The 25,268-nt window shown below is 29.7% G+C and overlaps 4 protein-coding genes across 7 annotated transcripts; 2 read left to right on the top strand and 2 right to left on the bottom strand.

Moving 5' to 3' along the window:
* Nucleotides 1–3,210: 3,210 nt before the first annotated feature.
* On the top strand, nucleotides 3,211–4,188 carry LOC135139249 (uncharacterized). 2 transcript variants are annotated; one of them, XM_064069408.1, is made up of 2 exons: nucleotides 3,211–3,375; nucleotides 3,457–4,188. In XM_064069408.1, exon 2 carries the CDS (start codon nucleotides 3,466–3,468, stop codon nucleotides 4,081–4,083), a length of 618 nt encoding a protein of 205 aa, XP_063925478.1. In that variant the 5' UTR covers nucleotides 3,211–3,375; nucleotides 3,457–3,465; the 3' UTR covers nucleotides 4,084–4,188. The 2 variants fall into 2 exon arrangements, with proteins under 2 accessions (XP_063925478.1, XP_063925479.1); XM_064069409.1 differs by having other exon boundaries at nucleotides 3,211–3,399.
* Nucleotides 4,189–10,220: 6,032 nt separating this feature from the next.
* LOC135139680 (E3 ubiquitin-protein ligase ariadne-1-like) lies at nucleotides 10,221–18,505 on the bottom strand. Of its 2 annotated transcripts, XM_064069998.1 has the most exons (4): nucleotides 18,267–18,505; nucleotides 17,815–18,210; nucleotides 17,250–17,761; nucleotides 10,221–11,118 (listed from the first exon to the last, which is right to left on the bottom strand). In XM_064069998.1, the coding sequence occupies exons 2-4, from the start codon at nucleotides 17,927–17,929 to the stop codon at nucleotides 10,303–10,305; spliced, it is 1,443 nt and encodes a 480-aa protein (XP_063926068.1). In that variant the 5' UTR covers nucleotides 17,930–18,210; nucleotides 18,267–18,505; the 3' UTR covers nucleotides 10,221–10,302. The 2 variants fall into 2 exon arrangements, with proteins under 2 accessions (XP_063926068.1, XP_063926067.1); XM_064069997.1 differs by having other exon boundaries at nucleotides 17,250–18,210; nucleotides 18,267–18,503.
* A 94-nt stretch (nucleotides 18,506–18,599) lies between these two features.
* Nucleotides 18,600–19,117, top strand: LOC135139682 (ragulator complex protein LAMTOR3). The gene has a single exon (XM_064070001.1). It carries the CDS (start codon nucleotides 18,685–18,687, stop codon nucleotides 19,057–19,059), a length of 375 nt encoding a protein of 124 aa, XP_063926071.1. The 5' UTR covers nucleotides 18,600–18,684; the 3' UTR covers nucleotides 19,060–19,117.
* LOC135139681 (vacuolar protein sorting-associated protein 26C) lies at nucleotides 18,941–25,248 on the bottom strand. 2 transcript variants are annotated; one of them, XM_064069999.1, is made up of 5 exons: nucleotides 25,122–25,248; nucleotides 24,931–25,074; nucleotides 24,556–24,883; nucleotides 24,213–24,509; nucleotides 18,941–19,197 (listed from the first exon to the last, which is right to left on the bottom strand). In XM_064069999.1, exons 1-5 carry the CDS (start codon nucleotides 25,176–25,178, stop codon nucleotides 19,115–19,117), a joined length of 909 nt encoding a protein of 302 aa, XP_063926069.1. In that variant the 5' UTR covers nucleotides 25,179–25,248; the 3' UTR covers nucleotides 18,941–19,114. The 2 variants fall into 2 exon arrangements, with proteins under 2 accessions (XP_063926069.1, XP_063926070.1); XM_064070000.1 differs by having other exon boundaries at nucleotides 24,967–25,074.
* Between the last annotated feature and the right edge of the window lie 20 nt (nucleotides 25,249–25,268).

Raw genomic sequence — 25,268 nt, 5'->3', positions numbered from 1 at the left:
AATCTGACAGTCTAAAATCTTGAGTATCAGAAATTTAAATCCATAAAACCGCGAGTCTTGAATCTAAAATACTGAATCTCATAATTACATTACATAGATTGACGAAATTCCAAACCCTGAAATACTCATTCTAGAAACCGCAAAAAAGTGATACTGTGAATTTTGAATCGATCCTAAAATTCTAAATCTTGAAATTTCGTGTTCAGAAATCTAAATTTTGAAGGTGTAATTCCTAAAGTCATCATTCCCGCAATCGTAAATCCTAAAAATTCAATTCCATGATTCTGAATTCTGATATTCTAAAATCCTGAATATCAGAAACATAAATCCATAAAACCGCGACTCCTGAATCTAAAATCCTGAATCTCATAATATAGATCGACGAAATTCCAAATCCTGAAATACTCATTACAGAAATTGCAAATCCTGAAATTCTGAATTTTGAATCAATTCTAAAATTCTAAATCTTGAAATTTCCTGTTTAGAAATCGAAATTTTGAAAGTGTAGTTCCTGAAATCATCATTTTTGCAATCGTAGATCCTAACAATTAAATTCCAAAAATCCGAATTCTGAAATTCTAAGATCATGAATCTCATAATATAGACTCACGAAGTTTCATATTCTGAAATACTCAGTCCAGAAATCGTAAATCATGAAATTGTGAATTTTAAATCCTAAAATTCTAAAGTTTGAAATTTCGTGTTTTGAAATCGAAGTTTTGAAGGTGTAGCTCCTGAACGCATCATTCCTGCAATCCTAAATCCTAAAAATTGAATTCCAAAAATCCGAATTGTGAAATTCGAAAATCCTGAATCTCATAATATTGATTGACGAAATTCCAAATCCTGAAATACTCATTCCAGAAATTGCAAACACTGAAATTCTGAATTTTGAATCAATTCTAAAATTCTAAATCTTGAAATTTCGTGTTCCGAAATCTAAATTTTGAAGGTTGAGTTCCTGAAGTCAACATTGCTGCAATCCTAAATCCTAAAAATTGAGTTCCATGATTCTGAATTCTGACATACATTCTAAAATCTTGAATATCAGAAATTTAAATCCTTAAAACCGCGAGTCCTGAATCTGATAATATAGATTGACGAAATTCCAAACCCTGAAACACTCATTCTAGAGACCGTAAAGAAGTGATACTGTTTATTTTGAATCGATTCTAAAATTCTAAATCTTGAAATTTCTTGTTCAGAAATCTAAATTTTGAAGGTGTAATTCCTAAAGTCATCATTCCTGCAATCCTAAATTCTAAAAATTAAATTCCAAAAATCCGAATTCTGAAATTGTAAAATCCTGAATCTCGTAATGTAGACTCCACAAATTCCAAATTCTGAAATACTTATTCCAAAAATCGCAAATCATGAGACTGTTAATTTTGAATCCTAAAATTCTAAATCTTGAAATTTCGTATTCCGAAATCTAAATTTTGTAGGTTGAGTTCCTGAAATCTTCATTCCTGCAATCCTAAATCCTTAAAATTGAATTCCACGATTCTGAATTCTGAAGTTCTAAAATTCTGAATATTAGAAACATAAATCCACAAAACCGCGACTCCTGAATCTAAAATCCTGAATCTCATAATTTAGATTGACGAATTCCAAATCCTGAAATAATCATTCCAGAAATTGCAAATACAGAAATTCTGAATTTTGAATCAATTTCAAAATTCTAAATCTTGAAATTACGTGTTCAGAAATCCAAATTTTGAAGGTGCAGTTCTTGAAGTCACCATTTTTGCAATCCTAAGTCCTAAAAATTAAATTCCAAAAATCCGAATTCTGAAATTCTAAAATCCTGAATCGGGTGATATAGACTCCTCAAATTCCAAATTCTAAAATACTCATTCCAAAAATCGCAAATAATGAAATTGTGATTTTTGAATCCTAAAATGCTAAATTTTGAAATTTCGTCTTCCGAAATCTAAATTTTGAAGGTTGAGTTCCTGAAGTCAAAGTTCCTGCAATCCTAAATCCTAAGAATTGAATTCCAAGATTTTGAATTCTGAAATTCTAAAATCCTGAAATACTCATTCCAGAAAACGCAAATAATGAAATTGTGAATTTTAAATGGATTCTAAAATTCCACTTCTTGAAATTTCGTGTTCAGAAATCTAAATTTTGAAGGTCATTATTTCTGCAATTCCTATATCCTAGAAATAATAATTCCAAAATTCAGAAGTCTGAAATTCTAAAATCCTGAATATTAGAAACGTAAATCCATAAAACCGTGAGTACTGAACCTAAAATCTTGAATCTCATAATATAGATTGACGAAATTCCAAATCCTGAAATACTCATTCCAGAAATCGCAAATAGTGAAATTGTGAATTTTGAATCGATCCTAAAATTCTAAATCTTGAAATTTCTTATTCAGAAATCGAAATTTTGAAGGTGTAGTTCCTGATATCTTTATTCGTGCAATAATAAATTAGATAAATAGACAGAGATGATGTTTTGCACATTATAATTTCATTCAACAAAATTGTGGGATTACGTCATCAAGTTTTTGGAGGGGATAAACATAAACAGATAAATTTTGATTAGCGATTTATCATGGTTATAATCATTTTAAAATGTTCTTAAAATTCCAAAATAATGTTACAGATTCTAAAATAAACTGAATAAATTTCACAATTTTGAATTTTTTTCCAAAAATCTGAATGTTCAAGATAAAAAAATTAAGGCAGATTCATACTTTTCCATTTTCTAGGCTGCTTAATCTCTTATTTGTAATGAATGCTATTTGTGGTTCTGAAAAGAACCGATTTTTTTACGGTTCTTCGACTCGGTGTGTGTCTCGACTTGGCTTGGCTCGGCGTGATTTGGTTTGGTTCTGTTTGACAGATGTGTTATTTTATAAATAGTTTTATAGCACAGGTCTTCCGTTTACGTCTATCTGTCTGTCGCCTGTCTGTAATTTATATAATATAATCAAAGTTCTTCCAAATCAAAAACTTACCCTTAGAAAGAGAATGTTGGTTGCCTACATTTCCAAAAATGCGCTATTTAAATTTTATTTGAATCATTAATCATAATGCACTCATATTTGATCGATTTTTACCGATTTATTGGTTTTAATCCACCTCCTGTATATACCACCTTGGCAATAAACCCATTTCCCTGTGAAGTTTTAAAAATCGGCGCGCTTTTTCCAATCCTTCTAGAACTGACATCTCCCTCCGCACATGCGCAGTGACGTTGTGCGCCTCAGATCTATTCATCATTAGTCATCAATATTTGTGTTTTGGTTTATCTAGCAGTTGCATCATAAACAACAATTCCCTTCGTCCCGTCTGTCGGAAAATTCCCCCAATTTTCCCTCTCAGGGATCCGTCGAGATAATGAGGAATGCATTGAAAATAGGTGAGCAGCATCCCGAAAATCCCGGTTTGTTTTGGTCCTGTCAAACCTTGACCCAGTTGAATTTTTTCCATCTCGCCCTAGGTAGCAAAAATGTCGCAAGGAGACCAAACCTTATTGAGCAGCCTCCAGAAGCTCGACTTGGAGACTAAGAAGCCCCCCACGGATGCCCCCGCGAACCCCTTCATGCACCGCAGGCGCTCCAAGTCCCTGTCGAGCATCAACTTCGGCTCGACTTGCGACTGCCTTAAGAAGAACCTCGCGATCAGACACACCACGTCCTTCAAGCGCCCCAACAAGAAGATCCTGCGGGACCCCATTCTCAAGTTCATCAAATGCTCGCACAGTGATAAAATGCACAACGTTAAAATCTCGAAGAAGCGCAAAGAGAAACTGTTCGGCCAGTGCGCGCGGTACAAAGAGCGCGACTTCAAGTCGATAGTGGACGCCTGTAAGAAACTGACTCTGAGCGCGCCGAATAGTGAGACTGAGTGTTACAGTTCGGCTAGTTTTCAGAAACCGAGGTCTAGGTCTAGTAGTTTGTCGTCGAGATCTGAAGCGTGTACTGTAGGAACGAGCTGCTCGCACCAGGCGAGGATTAACGTGACGCCCCCTTGTGATGTGACAATCGATGAACTTGCGAGTTATTTTGAGACGTTTGTCCATATACCGAAAAAAATGAGTTCGATGGCTGAGATGATGTATATTTGAGTGGCTTTTTGTAGTGATGAACAAATTTTTGTATATTGATTCATATCGATGTAAGTAGAAGCAGGCTTGTGAGAACTAGACATTAACAACGATTATTAAGACTGATTGAGTGGTTAATTGATTGTTGTCCCAAATTTTCCATGCTTCCTAAATTTGGTAATTTGATTTTGGCGCTGACGTCACGGGTGACGTTTAGCAGGGGCAAGGAGTCACGTGGGAAGACAGTGGCGGCGTCGGGAAAGGTACGAAACTTTCCGTTCGTCCAGTGGCGTACCTTAATTTTTTAATGCGTGCGTTACAGAAGTAAAATATTTATTTTAAGGTTTCTAAAACAAAGTAAGCTTTATTATATTAAATAAATTCGTCAAAATAATTAAAACAATTTTAATCGATTGATTTAGTATTGTTTAAAGAGTTGACCACTTGAATTTCAGGCGCTGCATAGGCAACCAACTTTACATATTCATATTTGTGAGCAAACGTTATTATAAATCTGTTGTTCCTCATTAAAATATTAATTAAAGCATTACAAAGTATTCTCCTTTTGGTTTTAATTTTTTTTTCCAGTTTGTTTTAAACTAAAATGATTATTTATTTAATGTCAAGTTGACAAAATTAAAGTTAAGGGGGCTTGGAAAAAAAGTTATAACAATTTTTTTCACACTATGTTTCAATACTGGGTGACTGTTAATGATTGAAATAATTTGTTTTGGTGGTAATTCTAAATTATTGGTAGCTATGTTAACATGTCATTACACAGTTGTCATTTTTGACAGGAATGACAGGAGCGCGCCTAAAGCACCATACAAACGTGTTGAGACGATGACTTGGTAATTTGATAAATTTTTAAATATGTTGCCAACATGACAAAAAAATCACAGTCATTAATAGCCACCCGGTATATCAGTCTGGAAACCAAATCGAATCATTTGCAGGAAAAAAGTGCAACTACCGTAAAAGTTTTGGATATCGAAGTTACGAGTGATTATTAATGTTTGTGAATTTTTTGTCAGGTTGGCAACATGTTTAAACTTTTATGATGGCATACCTGAGGATCAGATTGACATTTATGAGTGTTCATGTCAAAATTGACGACTATGAACTGACACACGAGCATTGCTGCCAATAATTCAGAATTGCCAACACAAAAATTTGTCTCAGGTATTAGTCCCGGCAATAAAATCGGGCAACTGAAACATCAAAAAATCTAAAATTTAAAAAATTGAAAAACTCAAAAAGTATTGAAAAATGAATCAAAAACTTGAAAAAACCAGAAATCGAAAAGTTTAAAATTTAAAATGGAGAAATGGATAATGTAAAATTTAAAAAATCAAAAAACTACAAATTGAGAACTTGAAGAATCGAAGAATTGAAAAATCCCAAAACTGAAAAATTTAAACTTAAAAATCCCATAAATCGAAATCTCGATCGAGAAATGGAAAAATTGAAAAATCGAAGAAACACCAGAAACGTGAAAAATCTAAAATTTAAAAATTCGAAAAATTTTCAAAATCGAAATATAAAAAAAAATAAAATTTAAAAAATCGAGAAATGAATTTATCGAAAAATTGAAAAATCCAGAAATTGAAAAATTTCCAAAACTGAAATGTTGAAAAACTGGAAAATCGAAAACTTGAAAAATAGAAAAATTCAAAGAACAAAAAGTCGAAAAATTTAAATACATACATATTAAAAAAAAATCAGGAAATCGAAACATCAGAAAAGCGTAAAATCAAAAGATGAAAAAGTCAAAAATGTAAAATTTAAAAAATCGAAAAACAAAAAATAAAAAAAAACTACAAAACGAAAAATCTAAACAAAAAACTGAAAATAAATCTCAAAACTGAAATGTCGAAAAATTAAATAATTGAAAAACCAAATATGTAAAAATTCGAAATTGGAAAACCCAAATATCTAAAAGCGAGAAGTAGCAAAAATCGAAAGTTTGAGAAATCAAAACATGAGAAAAATGAAGAAACTAAAATTTAAAAATACAAAAAATTAAATATCTAAAATTTAGAAAATCGAGAAATTGAAATATCGAAAAAATGAAAAATAGAAAACCTGAAATATCGAGACATCAAAACAACAATTTTTGAAAAATCAATAAAGTGAAAAATCAAAAAATCCCACAACTGAAGCATCGAAAGCTTGAGAAATCGAAAAATCTAGAATTTAAAATTTTGAAAAATTGAAAAATCGAAATATTGAATCAAAAAACTGAAAAATCGGAGAAATTAAAAAATCCCAAAACTGAAATATCGAAAAATTGTAAAGTCCAAAAATCGAAAAATCGAAAAGTCGAAAAATTTTAAAAATCGAAAAACCGAGACCTCGATAACTCAAAATTCGAAAATTGAAATTTATATTTAAAATTTAAAATCGGGAAACTGAAACCTCAAAAATTCGTAAAATCGAATAATGGAAAAATCGATAATGTAAAATTTAAAAAATTTAAATAATAAAAATCGAAACTGAAATGTTGAAAAGTCGAAACTGAAATGTTGAAAAATCGAGATATCGAAACTGAAAAATTGAACCATCGAGAAATCGAGAAGTCGAAAAATCGAAGAATTGAAAAATTTAACCTTAAAAATTCGAAAAATCGGAACATCGAAATCTCGGTCGAGAAATCGAAAAATTGAAAAATCGAAACATCAAAAAAATTTAAAATAGAAAAAATCGAAAATTGGATTAATCGAAAAATTTGAAAACCCAGAAATTGAAATTTTTTTAAAACTGAAATGATGAAAAAGTGGGAAATCGAGATTTGAAAAATCTAAAGAACGAGAAGTCGAAAAATTGAAATACAAATTAAAAAAAAATTAAATCAGGACATCGAAACATCAAAAAAGCGTAAAATCAAGAGACGGAAAAATCAAAAATGTAAAATTTAAAAAATCGAAAAACTACAAAATAAAAAAAAAACTAGAAATCGAAAATCTAAAATTTAAAATATTGAAAAATTGTAAAATCGAAATATTGAAGAATCAAAAAACTGAAAAATTGACAAACTCAAAAGTCCCAAAACTAGAATGTCGAGAAATTGAAAAATCGAAAATTTGGAAAGTTCAAAAATCGAAAAACCGAGAAAACGAAATTGAAAATTTCAGAGACTGAAATCTCGATAAATCGCGAATCGAAAAATTGAAAGTTTTAAAAATTTGAAACTGAAAAACCTAAAAACCTAAAAGCGAGAAGTCGCAAAATTGGAAAGTTTGTGAAATCAAATCGTGAGAAAAATGAAATATCTAAAATTTAAAATTCGAAAAATTGAAAAATAGAAAAAATTCAAAATATTTAAAATTTAGAAAATCGGGAAATTGAAATATCGAAAACCTAAAAAATGGAGACATCAAAGCAACACAAATTTTTGAAAAATCGATAAACTGAAAAATCAAAAAATCGAAATATTGAAAGATCCCATAAACTGAAACATCGAAAACCTGAGAAATCGAGAAAATTAAAATATTGAAAAATTGAAAAATCAAAAAATCGAAAAATCGGGAAATTTCAAGTCACAAAACTGTAATGTCGAAAAATTGAAAAATCGGAAATTTGGAAAGTCCAATAAACGAAAAACCGCGACAACGAAATTGAAAATCTCAAACATAAGCGGAAAATCGCAAAATTGGAAAATTTATGATATCAAAACGTGAGAAAAATGAAAAATCTAAAATTTAGAAATTCTAAAAATTGAAAAATACCATCAAAAATAGAAAAATCGAAAACCTATAAAATCGAGACATCAAAGCAACACAAATTTTTGAAAAATCCATAAAGTGAAAACTCAAGCAATCGAAATATGGAAAAATCTCACAACTGTAACATTGAAAACTTGAAAAATCGGAAAATAGGAAAGTCAAAAAACCGAAAAGTCGATAAATCGAAAAATTGAAATACTTACTTAAAAACTTAAAAAAAAATTAAATGGATTATCAAAACATCATAACATTGAAAAGTAGAATAATCGAAAACGTGAAATTTAAAAAATCGGAAAACTAAAAATTAATAAAGACTAGAATTCGAAAAATCTTAAATTTAAAAATGAAAAAATTGAAAAAAGCGAAAACTGAAGAATCGAACAACTGAAAAAACGAGAAATTGAAAAATCCAAAAACTTAAATTTCGAAAAACCGGAAGTTCTAAAAATTTTAAAATGTAATCTTAAAAAACCGATAAATTGCAACATTGAAATCTTGATAAATCCAGAAATCGAAAAACGGGAAAATCGAAAACTGAAAAATCATAAATTTTAAAAATTGAAAGGTCTAGAAATAGAAATATCAAAAAAGTGAAAAGCCTAAACATAAAAAAATACGAAAATTTGAAAAATGGAAAAAAACGAAGAACCGAAAAATTGAAAAACTAAAATATCGAAATAATAAAGAATTGAAAAATCGAAAAATTTGAACTTAAAAAAGGACGATAAATCGAAAAATCATAAAAATAAAATCTCGAAAATTCGAAAAATTGAAAAATCGGGGAATAGAAAAGTCGAAAAATCAAGAAATCGAAAAATTGAAAAGTAGAAAAATCGAAAACGTGAAATTTAATAAATTGAAAAACTAAAAAAATAAAAAAAAAAACAGAAATCGGGAGATCGAAAAATCTTAAATTTAAAAAATCGATAAATTGAAAGAAGCGAAAAACTGAAAAATTAAGAAATTGAAAAAAACTTAAATTTCGAAAAATATAAATTTAAAAATTGAAACCATCGAGAAATGAAGACATTAAAATCGAGAATTCGAAAAATTTTAAAATTCAAACTTACAAAACCGATAAATCGCAACATTGAAATTTCGATAAATCGGGAAATAGGTAAGTTTAAAAACGAAAACTGAAAAATCAGAAGTTTTAAAAATCGAAAAATTGAAAGATCTAGAAACCAAAATATCCTAAAAGTAAAACCTAAAGATTAAAAAATTCGAAAAAATTGAAAAGTGGAAAAAATCGAAATATTTAAGAAAAACGAAAAACTAAACATCGAAAAAATGAAGAATTGAAAAACCGAAAAATTTAAAAATTTAAACTTAAAAAAACGATAAACAGAAAAATCGTAACAATAAAAACTCAAAACACGAAAAAGTGAAAAATCGGAAGATTGAGGAATCGAAACATCAAAAAAATTAAAAATCTAAAATTTAAAAATTCGAAGAATTGAAAAAATCGAAGAACTGATAGATCGAGAAATGGAAATATCTTTTAAAAAATCGAGAAATTAAAATATCGAAAAAATTGGAAAATCGAAATGTTGAAAAATCGAAAAATTTAGAATTGAAAAATTTAAACTCAAAAAGCCGAAAAATCGGAATCGAAAAATTGAGAATTCGAAATCTCTATAAATCGAAAAATTTAACCCTTAAAAATCGAAATATGAAAACCCAAAAATCGTAACACTAAAAAAGGGAAAATCGAAAATTTAAAAATTCGAAAAATTGAAAAATCGAAAAAATAAAAAAAAACCGAAATATTGAAAAATCCCAAAACTGAAACAGGAATTTGAGAAATGGAAAAATTAAAAAATCGAAATGTCGAACCATTTGTGGAAAAAGAAAGACGGCAGAATCCTCTAAACTGTGTGCTAAGTGTAATAAGAAATTTCAATACTTACCGTAAAAATTCTGTGTTACGCCTTTAAAAATATCTAATGATTATTATTAATAGTTGTGATTTTTTGTCAGGTTGGCAATATACTTAAAATTTTATGGTGGCATACCTGATTGTCAAATTGACATCTGTAAACTGACATACTAGCATTGCTGCCAATTATTCAGAATGACCAACACAAAAATTTGCTTCAATCCTTAATTCCGGTAGCGTTTTATAACGTCGCCGTCGATTCACTCAAAAATTACATCATCTATTAGTTGTGATATCCGTTCCAATAAATCCGTCATTCTTACGGAGTAAATATACATCAGTAATAGATAAGTAAATATCTTAAGATCATTCACGTATTAAAAGTATGACCGGTGATTAAGCTTAATATTTACTATGCATTCAGTGTTGGCAACCTGAAATCAGAAACTAACTACGGGCAAAGTTCCAGGATACTCAGGAATCAAAACTGGCCTTCTGTAAAATTTTATTCCAAAGTATACATGGAGAACAGGTTTCCAAATAAAACTTCCCTCAACGAAATAAAAAAATGTATTAATTTAATTTAAAAAATGCTACTAAGGTTCGAGGACCGATTCTGAACTTGAAATTAATTATCTAAGCTTCCTTGCAGACCCACCAGTCTTGCTCGTATCCTTCGTGCACGTGATCTAGCAAGGCCTTCCTCCTCCCGTCGCAATACCTATACTTATCCTGCACCTTCTGCTTAATATCAACGAGATTCTCCTGAGTGATATCCCTCTCTAGGTACTCACTCAGCAACTCCGTCGTCCTCTCCAGATCTTTTTGGTTATCTTCGAATATCACAGACTGATTATTCTTCTTGAGGTAGTACGCGAACACGTACGTATACATCAATGTCTGCCGACATTTGCACAGAATATCAACCGCTTTTTTCAAAAACTGGACTTCGATCCAGCTCATGTTATGCTGCTGCATCTCCTCCATCTTATCTTTAACTGAAGAATACAATTTATGTTCAAATTTTAAGGATTGCATGTGGTTCATGTATCGATTACAGTAGAAAAGATAGCGTTGGAGGGCAGCCCGCGACCTCTCTTGGGCGTCTCTGGCCGCTTTGGCTTCGTCTTCGTCGTATTTGTTGCAGTTGTACCACGAGCTGCCGTGCGGCTCCCACGAGCCCAAACAGACCCAGCAAAAATCGGCCTTGCAATTCTGGTTCTTGCACACCATGTGGTTGCAACCGCCGTCTTTCTCGATCGTGGCGCCGCATTTCGGGCACTCTTTCGTGTTGGCAGAGATCCAGTTCGAGGTTTCGGAATCGTCGTCGCATTTTTTTATCCACTTTTTTAAGAGGCTGCATTTGACTGGATCGTGCCAGTTTTCACCGCAGGCGAAGCAGAAGATATGGCCGCAGCAGCAGACTACTGGCTTGAAGTCGACGTACGCCACCTGAGATCGCATAATTCCAAAAATTAACGTATACTACTAACTGTTATTTGTACAAATAAAAGAATGAGTTTGATTATTTCACGCATAAGAAATAAATATTACTTCAATTGGGTACTCTGATAGGTAGGTGGATGAGTAAAATAATCACCCACTTTCTGCATGAGTCACACACACAACTTTTTCTACAACCATGAAATAAATAACATTTTAGCGGTTTCGGGACTTTTTCGCTAAACCGACAAATGCCAAACAGAAAAACATCAAAATAGGTAAGGTAAGTATCATTATTAAGTATTACAAAATAGCCTCTGTCTATTTTAATAATATTGCAATATTTTTGAAAAGTAGGTTCACTTTTTCAAATTACAAAAAAAAAAAATACTAGTTTTTTTTTTCAGGAACGTAGGTTTCAAGTTTGCATCACGTCACTTGGTTATAATCTCACTTTTTTTTGGCATATCGTGTCGATGTAAAAACAGATATTTGTTTTAATAACAAAAGATGATCAACAAATAACTACAGGGTTTTTTATCGCATCTGTTGTTAGTTTGTTTCCTACTAATAAATCTTTATTTAATTATTTCGAAATATCAAAAATTTAAAAAATCGAAAAATCCAGCAAATGAAACGTTGAAAAATTGAGAAATCGAAAATTTGAAAACTTTAAATACATATTAAAAAGATTTTAAAACGGGAAATCGAAATATTAAAAAATTGTGAATTCCGAAAATCGAAAAACGTGAAATTTAAAAAATCGAAAAACTAAAAAATCAAAACTAGGAATCGAGAAATGGAAAACCTGAGGAATCGAAAAACTGAAAAAATCGTGAAATTGAAAAAACCCAAAACAGAAATGTCGGAAAATTGAAAATCAAAAGATTGAGAAATTGAGAAGTCGGAAAATTGAAAAATTTAAAAAATGGAAAAACCAAACATTAAAAAAACCTGAAATTGGAAAATCAATTTAAAAAATCGAAAAATTAAAACATCAAAAGATCGAGAAAATGAGAAGTCGAAAAAATCAAAATTAAAAATTTAAACCAAAAAAGTTACAAAAAAAAAAAGGATAAATCATCATCGAAGTCATGATCAATCAAGAAAACAAAAAATTGAATAATCGAAAAACTCAAAAATAAAAAAATTTCAAAATCTAAAACCGAGAAGTCGTAAAATAGAAACATTGAGAAAGTGAAAAAACTAAAATTTAAAAATTCGAAAAATTGAAGAATAGAAAAATCGAAAAATAGAAACATCAAATATTTTAAGAATTGAAAAACTGAAAAATCGAGCCATCGAAATATCAAAAAATCTAAAATTTAAAAACTCGAAAAATGAAAATATCGAAAAATTGACAAATTCCTTGAATTGAAATGTTAAAAAATTGAGAAATCGAAAACTTGAAAAATCGAGAAATCGAAAAATTTTAAAAACCGAAAAACTAAAATGTCGAGAAATCGACAATTTAAATACATATTAAAAAATTTTAAATCGGGAAATCGAAACAAAAAAAAAAAATTGTGAAATCCAAAAATGAAAAATCGAAAAACTAAAAAATCGAGAAATTGAAAAATCCCAAAACAGCAATGTCGAAAAATAGAAAAATCGAAAATCTGAAACGCTGAGATCTCGAAACATCAAAAGATCGAGAAATCGAGAAGTCGGAAAATTGAAAAACTGAAATACATATTAAAAAATTTTAACTCGGGCAATTGAAACAACAAAGAGTCGTAAAATCGAAAATGCAAAATTTAAAAAATCGAAAAACCAAAAATTAAAAAAAACCTGGAATCAAATCTAAAGTTTAGAAGTTCGAAAAAATGTAAAATTGAAGAATTGAAAAACTGGAAATTCGAGCAAAACTGAAATTTCCGAAAGTTAAACAATTGAACAATTGGAACATCGAGAAATTGAAACATCAAACGATCGAGAAAATGAGAAGTCGAAAAAATCAAAATTAAAAATTTTAAGTAAAAAAGTTAAAAAACCGAAAAATTTAAATACATATTAAAAGATTTAAAATCGAAAGATTACAAAATTATAAAATCCAAAAATTGAAAAATCGAATGAAAAAATGAAAAACCTGAAGAATCGAAAAAACTGAAACACCGAGAAATCGAAACATCAAAAGATTGAGCAATTGAGAAGTCGGAAAATCGAAAAATTTAAATACATATTAAAAAATTTTAACTGGGACAATCGAAACAACAAAAAATCGTAAAATCAAAATGTAAAATTTAAAAAATGGAAAACATCAAGATCTAGAAAATGAGAAGTCGAAAAAAATCAAAATTTAAAATTTAAACCAAAAGTCACAAAAAAAAAACAAATCATCATTGAAGTCTTGTTAAATCAAGAAAACAAAAAATTGAAAATCGAAAAATCGAAACATTGAGAAAGTGAAAAAATTAAAATTTAAAAATTCGAAAAATTGAAGAATTGAAAAATCGAAAAATAGAAACATCAAATATTTTAAAAATTGAAAAACTGAAAAATCGAGCCATCGAAATATCAAAAAATCTAAAATGTAAAAACTTGAAAAATGAAAATATCGAAAAATTAACAAATTCTTTAAACTGAAATGTTAAAAAATTGAGAAATCGAAAACTTGAAAAATCGGGAAATCGAAAAATTTTAAAAACCGTAGAACCAAAATGTTGACAAATCGAAAAATTTAAATAAATTTAAAAAAAATTTAAATCGGGAAATCGAAACAAAAAAATCTTGTAAAATCCAAAAATGAAAAATCGGAAACATGAAACTTAAAAAATCAAAAAACAAAAAATCTAGAAATGGAAAGGCTGAAGAATCGAAAAACTAAAAAATCGAGAAATTGAAAAATCCCAGAACAGAAATGTCGAAAACTTGAAGAATCGAAAAACTGAAACGTGGAGATCTCGAAACATTAAAAGACCGAGAAATTGAGAAGTCGCAAAATCAAAAAATTGAAATACATATTAAAAAATTTTAACTCGGGCATGGAATAATCGAGAAATTGAGAAAGCGAAAATTTGGAAACGCAAAAAATTGAAAAACCGAAAAATTTTAAAGCTGAAAAATTGAAAAATCATAACAGTGAAATTTCGGAATATTGCGAAATTGAACAATAACAAAACCGAGAAATCTAAAAACTGAAAAATTGCAACATCGAGAAATCGAAACATCAAAAGATCGAGAAATCGAAAAACTGAAAAATTTACACTTAAAAAACGGAAAAACTGAAAAATCCAAAACTTTAAAACCGAAAAATCTAATAGCGAGAACTCGAAAGATCGAGAAATTGAAAAATCGAGAAATCAAAACATAAAAAAATCTAAAAATCTAAAATTTAAATAACAAAAAATTGAAAAATTCCAAAACTGAAACATCGAAAACTTCAGAAAGTCGGAAAGTTGAAAAATCGAAAAGTCGAAAAATGGAAAAATCGAAAAATCAGAAAATCGAAAAACCAAAAAATCGATTAGTCGAGAAACTGAGAAACCGAAAATTTGGAAACGCCAAAAATTGAAAAACCGAAGAACTGAAAAAATCTTAAAACTAAAATATCGGAATATTGCAGAATTGAAAAATAACAAAAAAGGAGAATTCGAAAAAAAGTGAAAAATCTAAAATTATAAAATTTGAAAAACTCAAAAATTGAAAAATTTATAACCGAAAAATTGAGAAGTCGAAAAGTCAAAAATTTTAAAATTCGAAAAATTGAAAATCCGAAAACATCTAAAAGCGTCAAAATTCGAAAGACCGAGAAATCGCGACATGAAAAAAGTGAAAAATCTAACATTTAAAAAGCTGTAAAATTGAAAAAAATCGAAAAACCGAGAAATCTATTTAAAATTTAAAAAATCGAAAGATTAAAATATGGAAAAATTGAAATATTGAAATATCCCAAAACTGGAACATCCAAAACTGGGAAATTGGAAAGTCGAAAAATCGAAAATTCAGAAAGTCGAAAAACCAAAAAAAAAACGCCAAAAATTGAAAAACCGAAAAATTTAAATGCCAAAAAATTGAAAAATCGTAAAACTAAAATATTGGAATAAAGCGAAATTGAAAAATAACAAATACGAGAAATCAAAACTTCAAAAAATAGAGAAATTGAATCAACATATTGAAAAATCCGCGAACAGAAATATCGGAAAATTGAAAATCGAGTAATCGAAGAATTGAAAAACCGAAAAAAAGTGAGAAGTCGAAGAATCGAAAGATCGAGTAATCGAAACACGAGAAAAGTCAAAAATCTAAAATTTAAAAATTCGTAAAATTGATATAAATCGAAAAACCGAAAAATCTATTTAAAATTTAAAAAATCGAAAAATTGAAGAATCGAAAAATCTACTAAAATTAAAAAAACTGAAAAATTAAAATATCGAAAAATTGAAGGACGAAAAATCAAAACATCAAAAAATCGAAAATTCTAAAATTTAAGAAATCGAAAAATTGAAAAACAAAAATTCCAAAACTGAAACATCGAACACCTGAGAAATTGGAAAGTCGAATAATCTAAAATTCATAAAGTTGAAAAACCAAAAAAATTATTAATCGAGAAATTGAGAAACCGAAAATTTAGAAACGCTAAAAATTGAAAAACCGAAAAATTTAAATATCAAAAAATTGAAAACTCGTAAAACTGAAATATCGGAATATTGTGAATTTCAAAAAAAAAAAAAAAACAAAAACGAGAAATCGGAAATTCAAAAACTCGAGAAATTGAAGAATCAACAAATTGAAAAACCGAAAAAAAGTGAGAAGTCCAAGAATCGAAAGATCGAGAAATCGAAACATCAAAAAGTGAAAAATCTAAAATTGTAAAATTCGAAAAACTGAAAAATTAAAAAATTTATAACCGAAAAATTAACAAGTCGAAAAGTCAAACATTTTAAAATTCTAAAAATTGAAAACCCGAAAAATCTACAAGCGAGAAGTCGAAAAATCGAAATATCGAGAAACTGAAACATGAAGAAAGTGAAAAATCAAAAATTTAAAAAATCGAAAAATTGAAATATGTACATATTGAAAAATGCCAAAACTGAAACATCGAAAACCTGAGAAATTGGAATGACGAAAAATCGAACAGTCGAAAAATCGAAAATTCAGAAAGTCAAAAAAAGAAATTGAGAAAACGAAAATTTTAAATAAAAAATAATTGAAAAATCATAAAACTGAAATATCGGAATACTGCGAAATTGAAAAATAACAAAAATAAGAAATCGAAGAACCATAAAATTGGAAAATCCGTAAACAGAAATATCGGAAAATTGAAAATCGAGTAATCGAAAATTGAAAAACCGAAAAAAAAAGTGAGAAGTCGAAGAATCGAAAGGCTGAGAAATCGAGACATGAAAAAAGGGAAAATCTAAAATTGTAAAATTCGAAAAACTGAAAAATTGAAAAAATCGGAGAACTGAAAAATCGAGAAATTTAAAATACTGAAGAATCCCAAAACTGAAGTGTTGAAAAACTGGGAAATTGAAAAGTCGAATAATTGAAAAACGGAGAAATCGAAACTGAAAAATTGAAACACCGAGAAGCAGAAGTATCAAAAGATCGAGAAATCGAAAAGTTGAGAACGATAAATTGAAAAATTTATACCTAAACAAAATTGAAAAACTGAAAAATTGAAAAGTCGAAAAATCAAAAATTTTAAAATTCGAAAAATTGAAAATCCGAAAAATCCGAAAGCGAGAAGTCGAAAAATCTAAAGATCGAGAAATCGAAACATGAAAAAAGTGAAAAATCTATTTAAAATTTAAAAACTCGAAAAATTAGAATATGAAAAAAAAAGAAGAATCGAAAAATTGAAAAATGCCAAAACTGAGATATCGAGAACATGAGAAACTCAAAAATTGAAAAATCGAGAAATAGGAAAGTCGGAAAATCGATTAATCGAGAAATTGACAAATCGAAAATTTAGAAGCGCCAAAAATTGAATCGAAAAATTCAAAAATCGTAAAACTGAAATATCGTACTCTAGGAATCATAGAACGTCGAGAAAACATGAAAGAACCCACTTGCTTGATGGACTAAATTATTGGGAAATAAAAACGATATTTCAAAAAATAAAAATAAAGTAAATCTCATAGTTTTCTTACTTCATTCGTTCATTTTTAAACCAAAACCAACCCCTGTAAACTTACTTTGACGGCGTAGTTGCAATCAGGACTTGGACACCACCTCAACAGCCGATTGCACTCGATGAAACTATTAGTAATCAAATGCTGATATTTAATTTTAACCCTGGTATCTTTGACTAGCCTCATTACAGTTTCGTCGTCCACCAAAATGGGGCAATTATGAGCGGCGCACGCTATGGTCTGTCCCACCCCTTCCTCGACAATTTTCGTCGTGAGATACTCATTCCAGCACTGATAGCAGAACCTGTGGCCACATTCCAGCCCCGTCATGTGCGAAGGGGCGAAAACCATAAAACAAATATCACATTCTTCAGTCCCTCTAATCTTCAGAGACAACTTTGGTTTCCCCGTCACGGGTATTTTCTTGAACGGATTTATAACGTTGGCCTCCTTAAACAGCTCGTCTTGGTCTCCATCGAAGAACCGCTCCATCAGCTTCTCTTTGTCCCAGTGGAAGTAGTTCAGCAAAATGCGCGCGGTTGTGGGCGGCAGCTGCAGCACGCTGTTCACTTCATCTATAATATCTGACATGTACTGAACTATATCGCTGGTTGAGAGTACTTCATACTGGTACTCGTCATCGTACGATTGGGACTCTTTGGGGACGGAGGTCTCCACTTCGACGTTAAAGTCGACGTCGTCGCCGCTGGTTTCGTTACCTGAGTCTTCGCATAAACTGTCATCGTCAGTGTTCATCATCTCCATTGTGTTCAAGGTGGACTGACTCGTGGACTCGTTCAGTGGTAGTGTCACTGTCTGATTTTGACAAGAGCCGAAATTGTGTGCCTCCTTTGATAGTAGGTCACCTCATACATAACTTTTGTAGAAATTTTGTATCTTCGAAAGGGGGCTGGGGGGTCACTTCGAAGAAAGTCTTACATGGTCACCTGAAGACGTGTAAACGAAACTGAAATATCCAAGGCGGCGGCGGGCAGTCTTGTCACTCCGCAAGGCCAACTACGAACTGCATTTCGTGGTTATAATTTTCAAATTACGCTAAAATAACCAATTTTTTCTTACCTGTTCTCGATGTGCACACAATTCTCGGGACGAAAATCACTCCAACAAATTTACTTTAGTTGTGCTTGAATTAATTAGCAAATTGTGCTCCGGTACGAGGACCGGCTGGAGAAAACCAAACAATGACATAAAGTACCTAGAGCCCGGTCAACCACCTGGACTTTTTTAACTGCATTATTTATAAACTTGGGGTGATTAAGGTGAATTTAGACCACAAACGATTGTTCTTAATGAAAATACACTTCTATTGTGACGTAGTAACACTAAAAAACTAAATCGAAGGTTTATTGACACTCTATTTTTTTCATAATCAGTGAATGACATATGTCGCTGTCAATGCTGTCAACCGTCAAAAACTCCCCAAATCAGGTGTTTATGTTTGAGATTCGGTTTTCGTTTTTCCAATTTCGCGAAGACAATGGTTGAAGAGGTGAAAAACAACCTTCAGGATCTTCTCTCAAAAGTGCCCGGTTTGTACAGCGTGATCATTACAGACCGTGATGGCGTCCATCTACTCAAAGTTAGCACAGACAAAGCCCCCGAACACGCAATGAGGCCTAATTTCATCTCAACGTTTGGACTGGCTGTGGATCAAGGGAGCAAACTTGGACTCGGGAAGACGGGAACTCTGATATGTGTGTACTCGCAATATCAAGTTATCCAAATGAACAAACTCCCACTTATCGTTACATTTATTGCTAGTGATTCTTGCAACACAGGACACATTCTGGCAATACAAAAACAATTAGATCCTATAGTTTCAAGTCTAGCACTCGCCGTCGCCGAATCGTAATTTCTATGTATGCTTTTCTTTATGTATAAACTTATAAATAAATCATTTTTATATGCTATTCTCGTACTAATATCAATGGAAAGTTATTTGTGACCAAGTGGTCATCATGGAATACGATCACCAGGTTTACCTCGAACTCTGCAAAAAAGGGTAAGGTAATAATGTTGAAAATAAGGGGTGAGCCAACAGTTCAAAATTGTGTAATGTTTTAGAGCCTTTTCAAAATTATTTCCGTACTGCGGGTTTCAAGCTGCAGTTTGGGATTTTTAAAATTTTAGATTTTTCAATTTTCTACTTTTTTCATGTTTCGATTTCTCGCATTTGGATTTTTCAAATTATAAAATTTTGATTTTTCGGTTTTAAATTTTTCGATTTTTCAGTTTTTCGGTTCTTTTAAATGTAAATTTTTCAATTTTTCGTTTCTCGACTTCTCGATTTCTCGATCTTTTGGTGTTTCGATTCCTCGATGTTTTAATTATTCAATTTCGATTTTTCAGTTTTTCAGTATTTCGATTTTTTGATGTTTTTATTTCTCGATTCTTCATTTTCTCGATTTTAAAGATTCTTTAATCTTTCAATTTTTCAATTTTTTTTTAAGGTCTTGAGTTCCAATTTTGTAGATTTTTTAAAGTTTCTACTTTATACTTTTTCGTTTTTCCTTTTTTGATTTACCAATTCTTATAATTCTGCAACTTTTCAATTTTTTTATTCGAAATGATGAAAAAGCGAAAAACTAAAAAATTAAAAAAAAATGAAAAATCGAAAAACTGAAAACCCAAAACCACGGAAAAACGAAAAACTGCAAGTCGAAGCACTGAAGAAACGAAAAATTGGAAAGAAGAAAATACGAATCGAATAGAAAAAAAATGTTCCGTTTTTTACATTTTAAATATATATTTCGACTTACGGGTTTTTCGAATTTTTTTAATATTTCCAATTCTTAAATTTTAGATTTTTCACTTGTTTCAGTCTTTCGATTCTTCTACTTTTCGCTTTTAGATTTTTCGGTTTTTCAGTTGCGCGATTCTCAATTTGTTGCCTCTTCAATTCCCCGATTTTTTTAATAATAATAATAATAATACATTTCTTGAATAAAAAAAAAGATCCAAAAGGAACAAAAACAGTTTAAAACTGAGATTGGAACTTTCGATTTTTTATTTTTGTTATTTTTCGACTTTGCAATATCCCAATATTTCAATTTTTCGAATTTTCAATTTTTCTGTTTTTCGAATTTTTTTTTTTGATTTTCGAGGTTTCGATTTATCTTTTTTTTTTAATTTTTTAAGTTTAAATTTTTCAATGTCGATTTTCTGACTTCTCAGTTTTTCAATTGTTCAATTTTTATCGAATTTTCAGTTTTTCGATTTCTAGTTTTTTTGATTTTTTAAATTTTACATTTTCGATTTTTCCATTTTTCGACTTTACGATTTTTTGTGGTTTCGACTACACGAATTAAAATTTTTTAAAACATTTCAGTTTTTCAATTTTCCGATTTCTCGATGTTTCAATTTTTCGATTTTTCAAATTTTTAACATTTCTGTTTCGGAATTTTTCCATTTCTCGATTTCTAGTTTTTTTTGATTTTTTAGTTTTTCGATTTTTTACTTTTAATGTTTTCGATTTTTCAATTTTTGGATTTTACAATTTTGTAATGTTTTGATATCAAGTTTTTTAATATGTATTTAAATTTTTCAATTTTGATTTGTTTGATTTTTCGAGTTCTCAAATTCTCGATCTTTTACTGTTTCAATATCTCGATGTTTCAATTTTTCAACTGTTCAATTTTTTTATTTTTTAAATGTTTTGTTTTTTACTTTTCCGATTTTTAAAAATTTTTAAATTTTTTTATATCCTAGATTTTTAAATTTTTCGTTGCTTCAATTTTTTAGATTTAAAGTATTTCTATTTTTCGATTTTTCAAATTTTCTGTTTTTTCAATTTTTCGATTTTTTTTTGTTTCAATTTCTCGATTTATCGAGGTGTCGAAATTTCGATTTATCGGTTTTTTAACTTTCTAAGTTAAAATTTTTCAATTTTGATTTTTTCGATTTTTGGACTTATTAATTTTTCGATCTTTTGCTATTTCAATTTCACGATGTTTCAACTTTTCAACTGTTCAGTTTTTCTGGAATTTTCACTTTTTCAGTTTTTCGATTTTTCCGATTTTTAATATTCCCGTTTTGGGATTTTTCGATTTCTCACATTAGTTTTCCGATTCTTCAGGTTTCCTATTTCTCGATTTCTAAGATTTTTTTTTGATCTTTGAGTTTTTCGATTTTTTTAATTTTGCGTTTTAGATTTTTCTATTTTTGGATTTTACAATTTTTTGGTGTTTCGATTTCAAATCTTTCAATATTTATTTAAATTTTTCGATTTCTCCACATTTCGGTTTTTAAAATTTTTCGATTTCTGGATTTTTGAAGTTTTCAATTTCTCAATTTTTCAGCGGTTTAATTTTGGGATTTTTTTAATTTCTGGATTTTTTAATTTTCGATATATTCATTTTTCAATTTTTCGATTTTCCGACTTTTCAATTTCTCGATCTTTCGTTGTTTCGATTTCTCAATTTGATTTTTTATTTTTTCGATTTTTAATTATTTTTTCAATTTTTCATTGCTTCATTTTTGCGATATTTTAATTTTTCAATTTTTTAGATTTAAAGGATTTCTATTTTTCGATTTTTCAATTCTTCTGTTTTTACAATTTTTCGATTTTTTTTTGTTTCGATTTCTCGATTTATCGAGATGCCGAAGTTTCGATGCATCTTTTTTTTTTTAATTCGATTGCCCGAGTTAAAATTTGTTAATATGAATTTCAATTTTTCGATTTCTCGATGTTTCAATTTTTTGATTTTTTAAATTTTCAACATTCCTGTTTTGTGATTTTTGTATTTCTCAATTTTTCAGTTTTTGGATTCTTCAGGTTTTCCAGTTCTCAATTTCTAGCTTTTTTGATTTTTTAGTTTTTCGACTTTTTGAATTTAAAATTTTTCTATTTCTGGTAGTTTTTTTTATTTTTAATTTTTCGATGTGTTAAATTTTGGATTTTCAATTTTTAATTTTTTGCTTTTTGAGTTTTAAAAATTTTTAATTTTTTAAATCACAGATTTTTCAATTTTTCGTTGCTTCATTTTTACGATATTTTAATTTTTCAATTTTTTTATATTTTAAGTATTTGTTTTTCGATTTTTAATTCTTGTTTTTCCAATTTTTGGATTTTATTTATCATTTTTTCGATTTCGCGATTTATCGAGGTTTCGATTTATCGTTTTTTTTTTTTAATTTCTTAACTTAAAATTTTTCAATTTCGATTTTTTTCGGTTTTTCGACTTCTCAGTTTCACCATCTTTTGCTGTTTCATTTTTCGATGTTTCACTTTTTTAAATTGTTCAGTTTTTCTCGAACTTTCAGTTTTTCGATTCTTCACTTTTGCAGTTTTTTGATTTTTTACTTTTTCGATTTAAAAAAAAAAAATCAACTTTTTAAATCTTCGATTTTTCAGTTTTTCGTTGCTTCATTTTTGCGATATTTTAATTTTGCAAATTTTTAGATTTTAAATATTTATATTTTTCGATTTTTCAATTCTTGTTTTTTCAATTTTTCGAATCTTGTTTTTTGTATCTTTATCTCGATTTATCGAGGTGTCGAAGTTTCGATTTATCGGTTTTCTTAACTTTCCAAGCTTAATTTTTTCAATTCTGATTTTTTCGATTTTTTGACTTCTTGATTTCTCGATGTTTCAACTTTTCAACTGTTCAGTTTTTCTCGAATTTTCACTTTTTCGATTCTTCACTTTATAAGTTTTTCGATTTTTTAAATTTAACATTTGATTTTACGATTTTTTGTTCATTCAATTGGCTGAGTTAAAATTTGTTAATATGTAATTTTTCGATTTTTCCGTTTTTAACATTCCTGTTTTGGGATTTTTCAACTTCTCGATTTTTCAGTTTTTCGATTCTTCAATTTTTCAGTTTTTCGATTTTTTAAATTTTAGATTTTTCGATTTCTAGTTTTTTGAGTTTAAAATTTTTCTACTTCTAGTTTTTGGATTTTTAATTTTTCCATGTTTCAAATTTTACATTTTCGATTTTTTGAGTTTTTACTTTTTCAATTTTTAAAAATTTTTCAATTTTTAAGATTTAAAGTATTTCTATTTTTCGATCTTTCAATTCTTCTGTTTTTTCGATTTTTCGAGTTTTTTTGTTTCAATTTATCGAGGTGTCGAAGTTTCGATTTTTTCGATAATTTTGATTTCTTCATTTCTCGATCTTTTGCCATTTCAATTTTTCAACTTTTCAACTGTTCAATTTTTCTCGAATTTTCACTTTTTCGATTCTTCACTTTTTCAGTTTTTCGATTTTTTGAATTTTAGATTTTTCGTTTTCTAGTTTCTTGTTTTTTATTTTTTCGATTTTTAAAATTTAACATTTTCGATTTTACGATTATTTGTTAATTCGATTGCCCGAGTTAAAATTTGTTAATATGTATTTGAATTTTTCGATTTTTCGACTTCTCAATTTCTCGATTTGCTCGATTTTCAACGTTTCTGTTTTGGGATTTTTCAATTTTGCGTTTTCGATTTTTCCATTTTTGGATTTTACAATTTTTTGATGTTTTGATTTCAAATCTTTTCCGACTTTCCACATTTGTTTTGGGATTTTTCAATTTCTCGATTTTTCAATGTTTCGATTCTTCATGTTTTCCATGTCTCGATTTCTAGTTTTTAAAATTTTTTAGTTTTTCAATTTTTTAAATTTTGCGTTTTCATTTTTTTTCCATTTTTGGATTTAACAATTTTAATATGTATTTAAATTTTTCGATTTCTAGGTTTTTCAAGTTTTCGATTTCTCAAATTTTCAGCGTTTTTATTTTGGAAATTTTTTAATTTCTGGATCTTTTAATTTTTCGATTTTGAAAATTTTTTGATTTTCAACAACTGATTTTGATAACATTTTTTTTAAAGTGACGTCATACATTTTTTTGGAGGGGACGTAATTTATAGTATAGTAGTTATTGGATAACTAAAAAATTTCATAATCTTTATAAATAGATGACAGACTTCTCAATTTGTCACTAAACTCAGTTTTTACTTGATAAACAAAGAAACTAGCGGATTTTGTACATTTTTGCACCGTTGGCCCCCTGTCCACCTACCTATTTTGAAGTTAGTGGTGATCAAAGTTGGACACGTAAACAGTCTTGGAAACACCATATAAATGGGTATATCAACATTTGTAGGAATATCACCGTCGCCTATTTGAATATTCTGTATCTCCGTCGCTTCCCTCGCATATCCTTCCGCACAGCCACATGTCTCCACTCGTACCAACTGCAACTCAATGGACCTAACCGGGGCCGCACACCTCTCCAAAATCACGTGCCCCGTGAACGGCCTATTCACGCTGCAGCAAATCCCATCCAACTGCCCCCTTAACAAAAAATCCGGAGCACCTTTAAATCAAAAGTTACTCGTTGTTGGTATAAATCAAACGGCTACCTGCGCCCCCTGCTGCTAACGTCGTCGGACTTAACTTAAAAGGTACACTTCTGTTGGTGTCTTTTATATGCGGGGGTGGCCCAGGGTTGCGACCTGGCCAATATTGCACTAAAAACTGCTGGCTTTTTTGCAAGTCTTTTGAGAGGAATGAACGTTTGACGTCGCAGCGAATAGCGTAACTAATGTTAATGTACACGCCGTGGTAGGTTTCGTACAGGACTCGATTGGCTCTCGGCTTGAGGGGTACTTCGAAGGGGATTTCTGTGGTTCCGGCTGGAAGACGACTGGAGCCGCTCACTTCGCACGTGACTCCGATGAGTTGTATTGGCTGGAAAGAGTTTGTGTATTAGGGTTTTGGGGCGTGGGGCTGAGTACTTTAACTGAGTTGTAGAAGGCATCGATGATGCCTACGTTTTTTGAGCTTAGTTGAAGGTTGACGCATCCTTCGACTGTGAGGGTGATTCCGTCGTGCTTGAGATCAGACGCTGTGGTTATTGCTATGACTCCCGTGATATTTTCCTGGAATGGGGGGTTTAGAATGGGGTTTTGTGGAAAAAGGGGCTTACTTCTTCTCGGTATACTTTGTCGGCGCGTTTCAGTCTTATGTCGAGGGATGTGGACATTTTTTGTATATTTACAAGTTTGAATTAAAATAACAACATATGTACATAACCTATACGCTGGGGCGAAAATTTGACAGTTTGACAGACGCA

The sequence above is a fragment of the Zophobas morio genome, unplaced genomic scaffold (genome assembly GCF_036711695.1).
Source record: "Zophobas morio isolate AGI-343-1 ecotype UQ-CSIRO unplaced genomic scaffold, CSIRO_AGI_Zmor_V1 ptg000031l, whole genome shotgun sequence".
NCBI classification, from domain to species: domain Eukaryota; kingdom Metazoa; phylum Arthropoda; class Insecta; order Coleoptera; family Tenebrionidae; genus Zophobas; species Zophobas morio.
The sequence above is the reverse complement of the archived record's forward strand: the minus strand, read 5'-3'. Positions and strand labels throughout refer to the sequence as shown.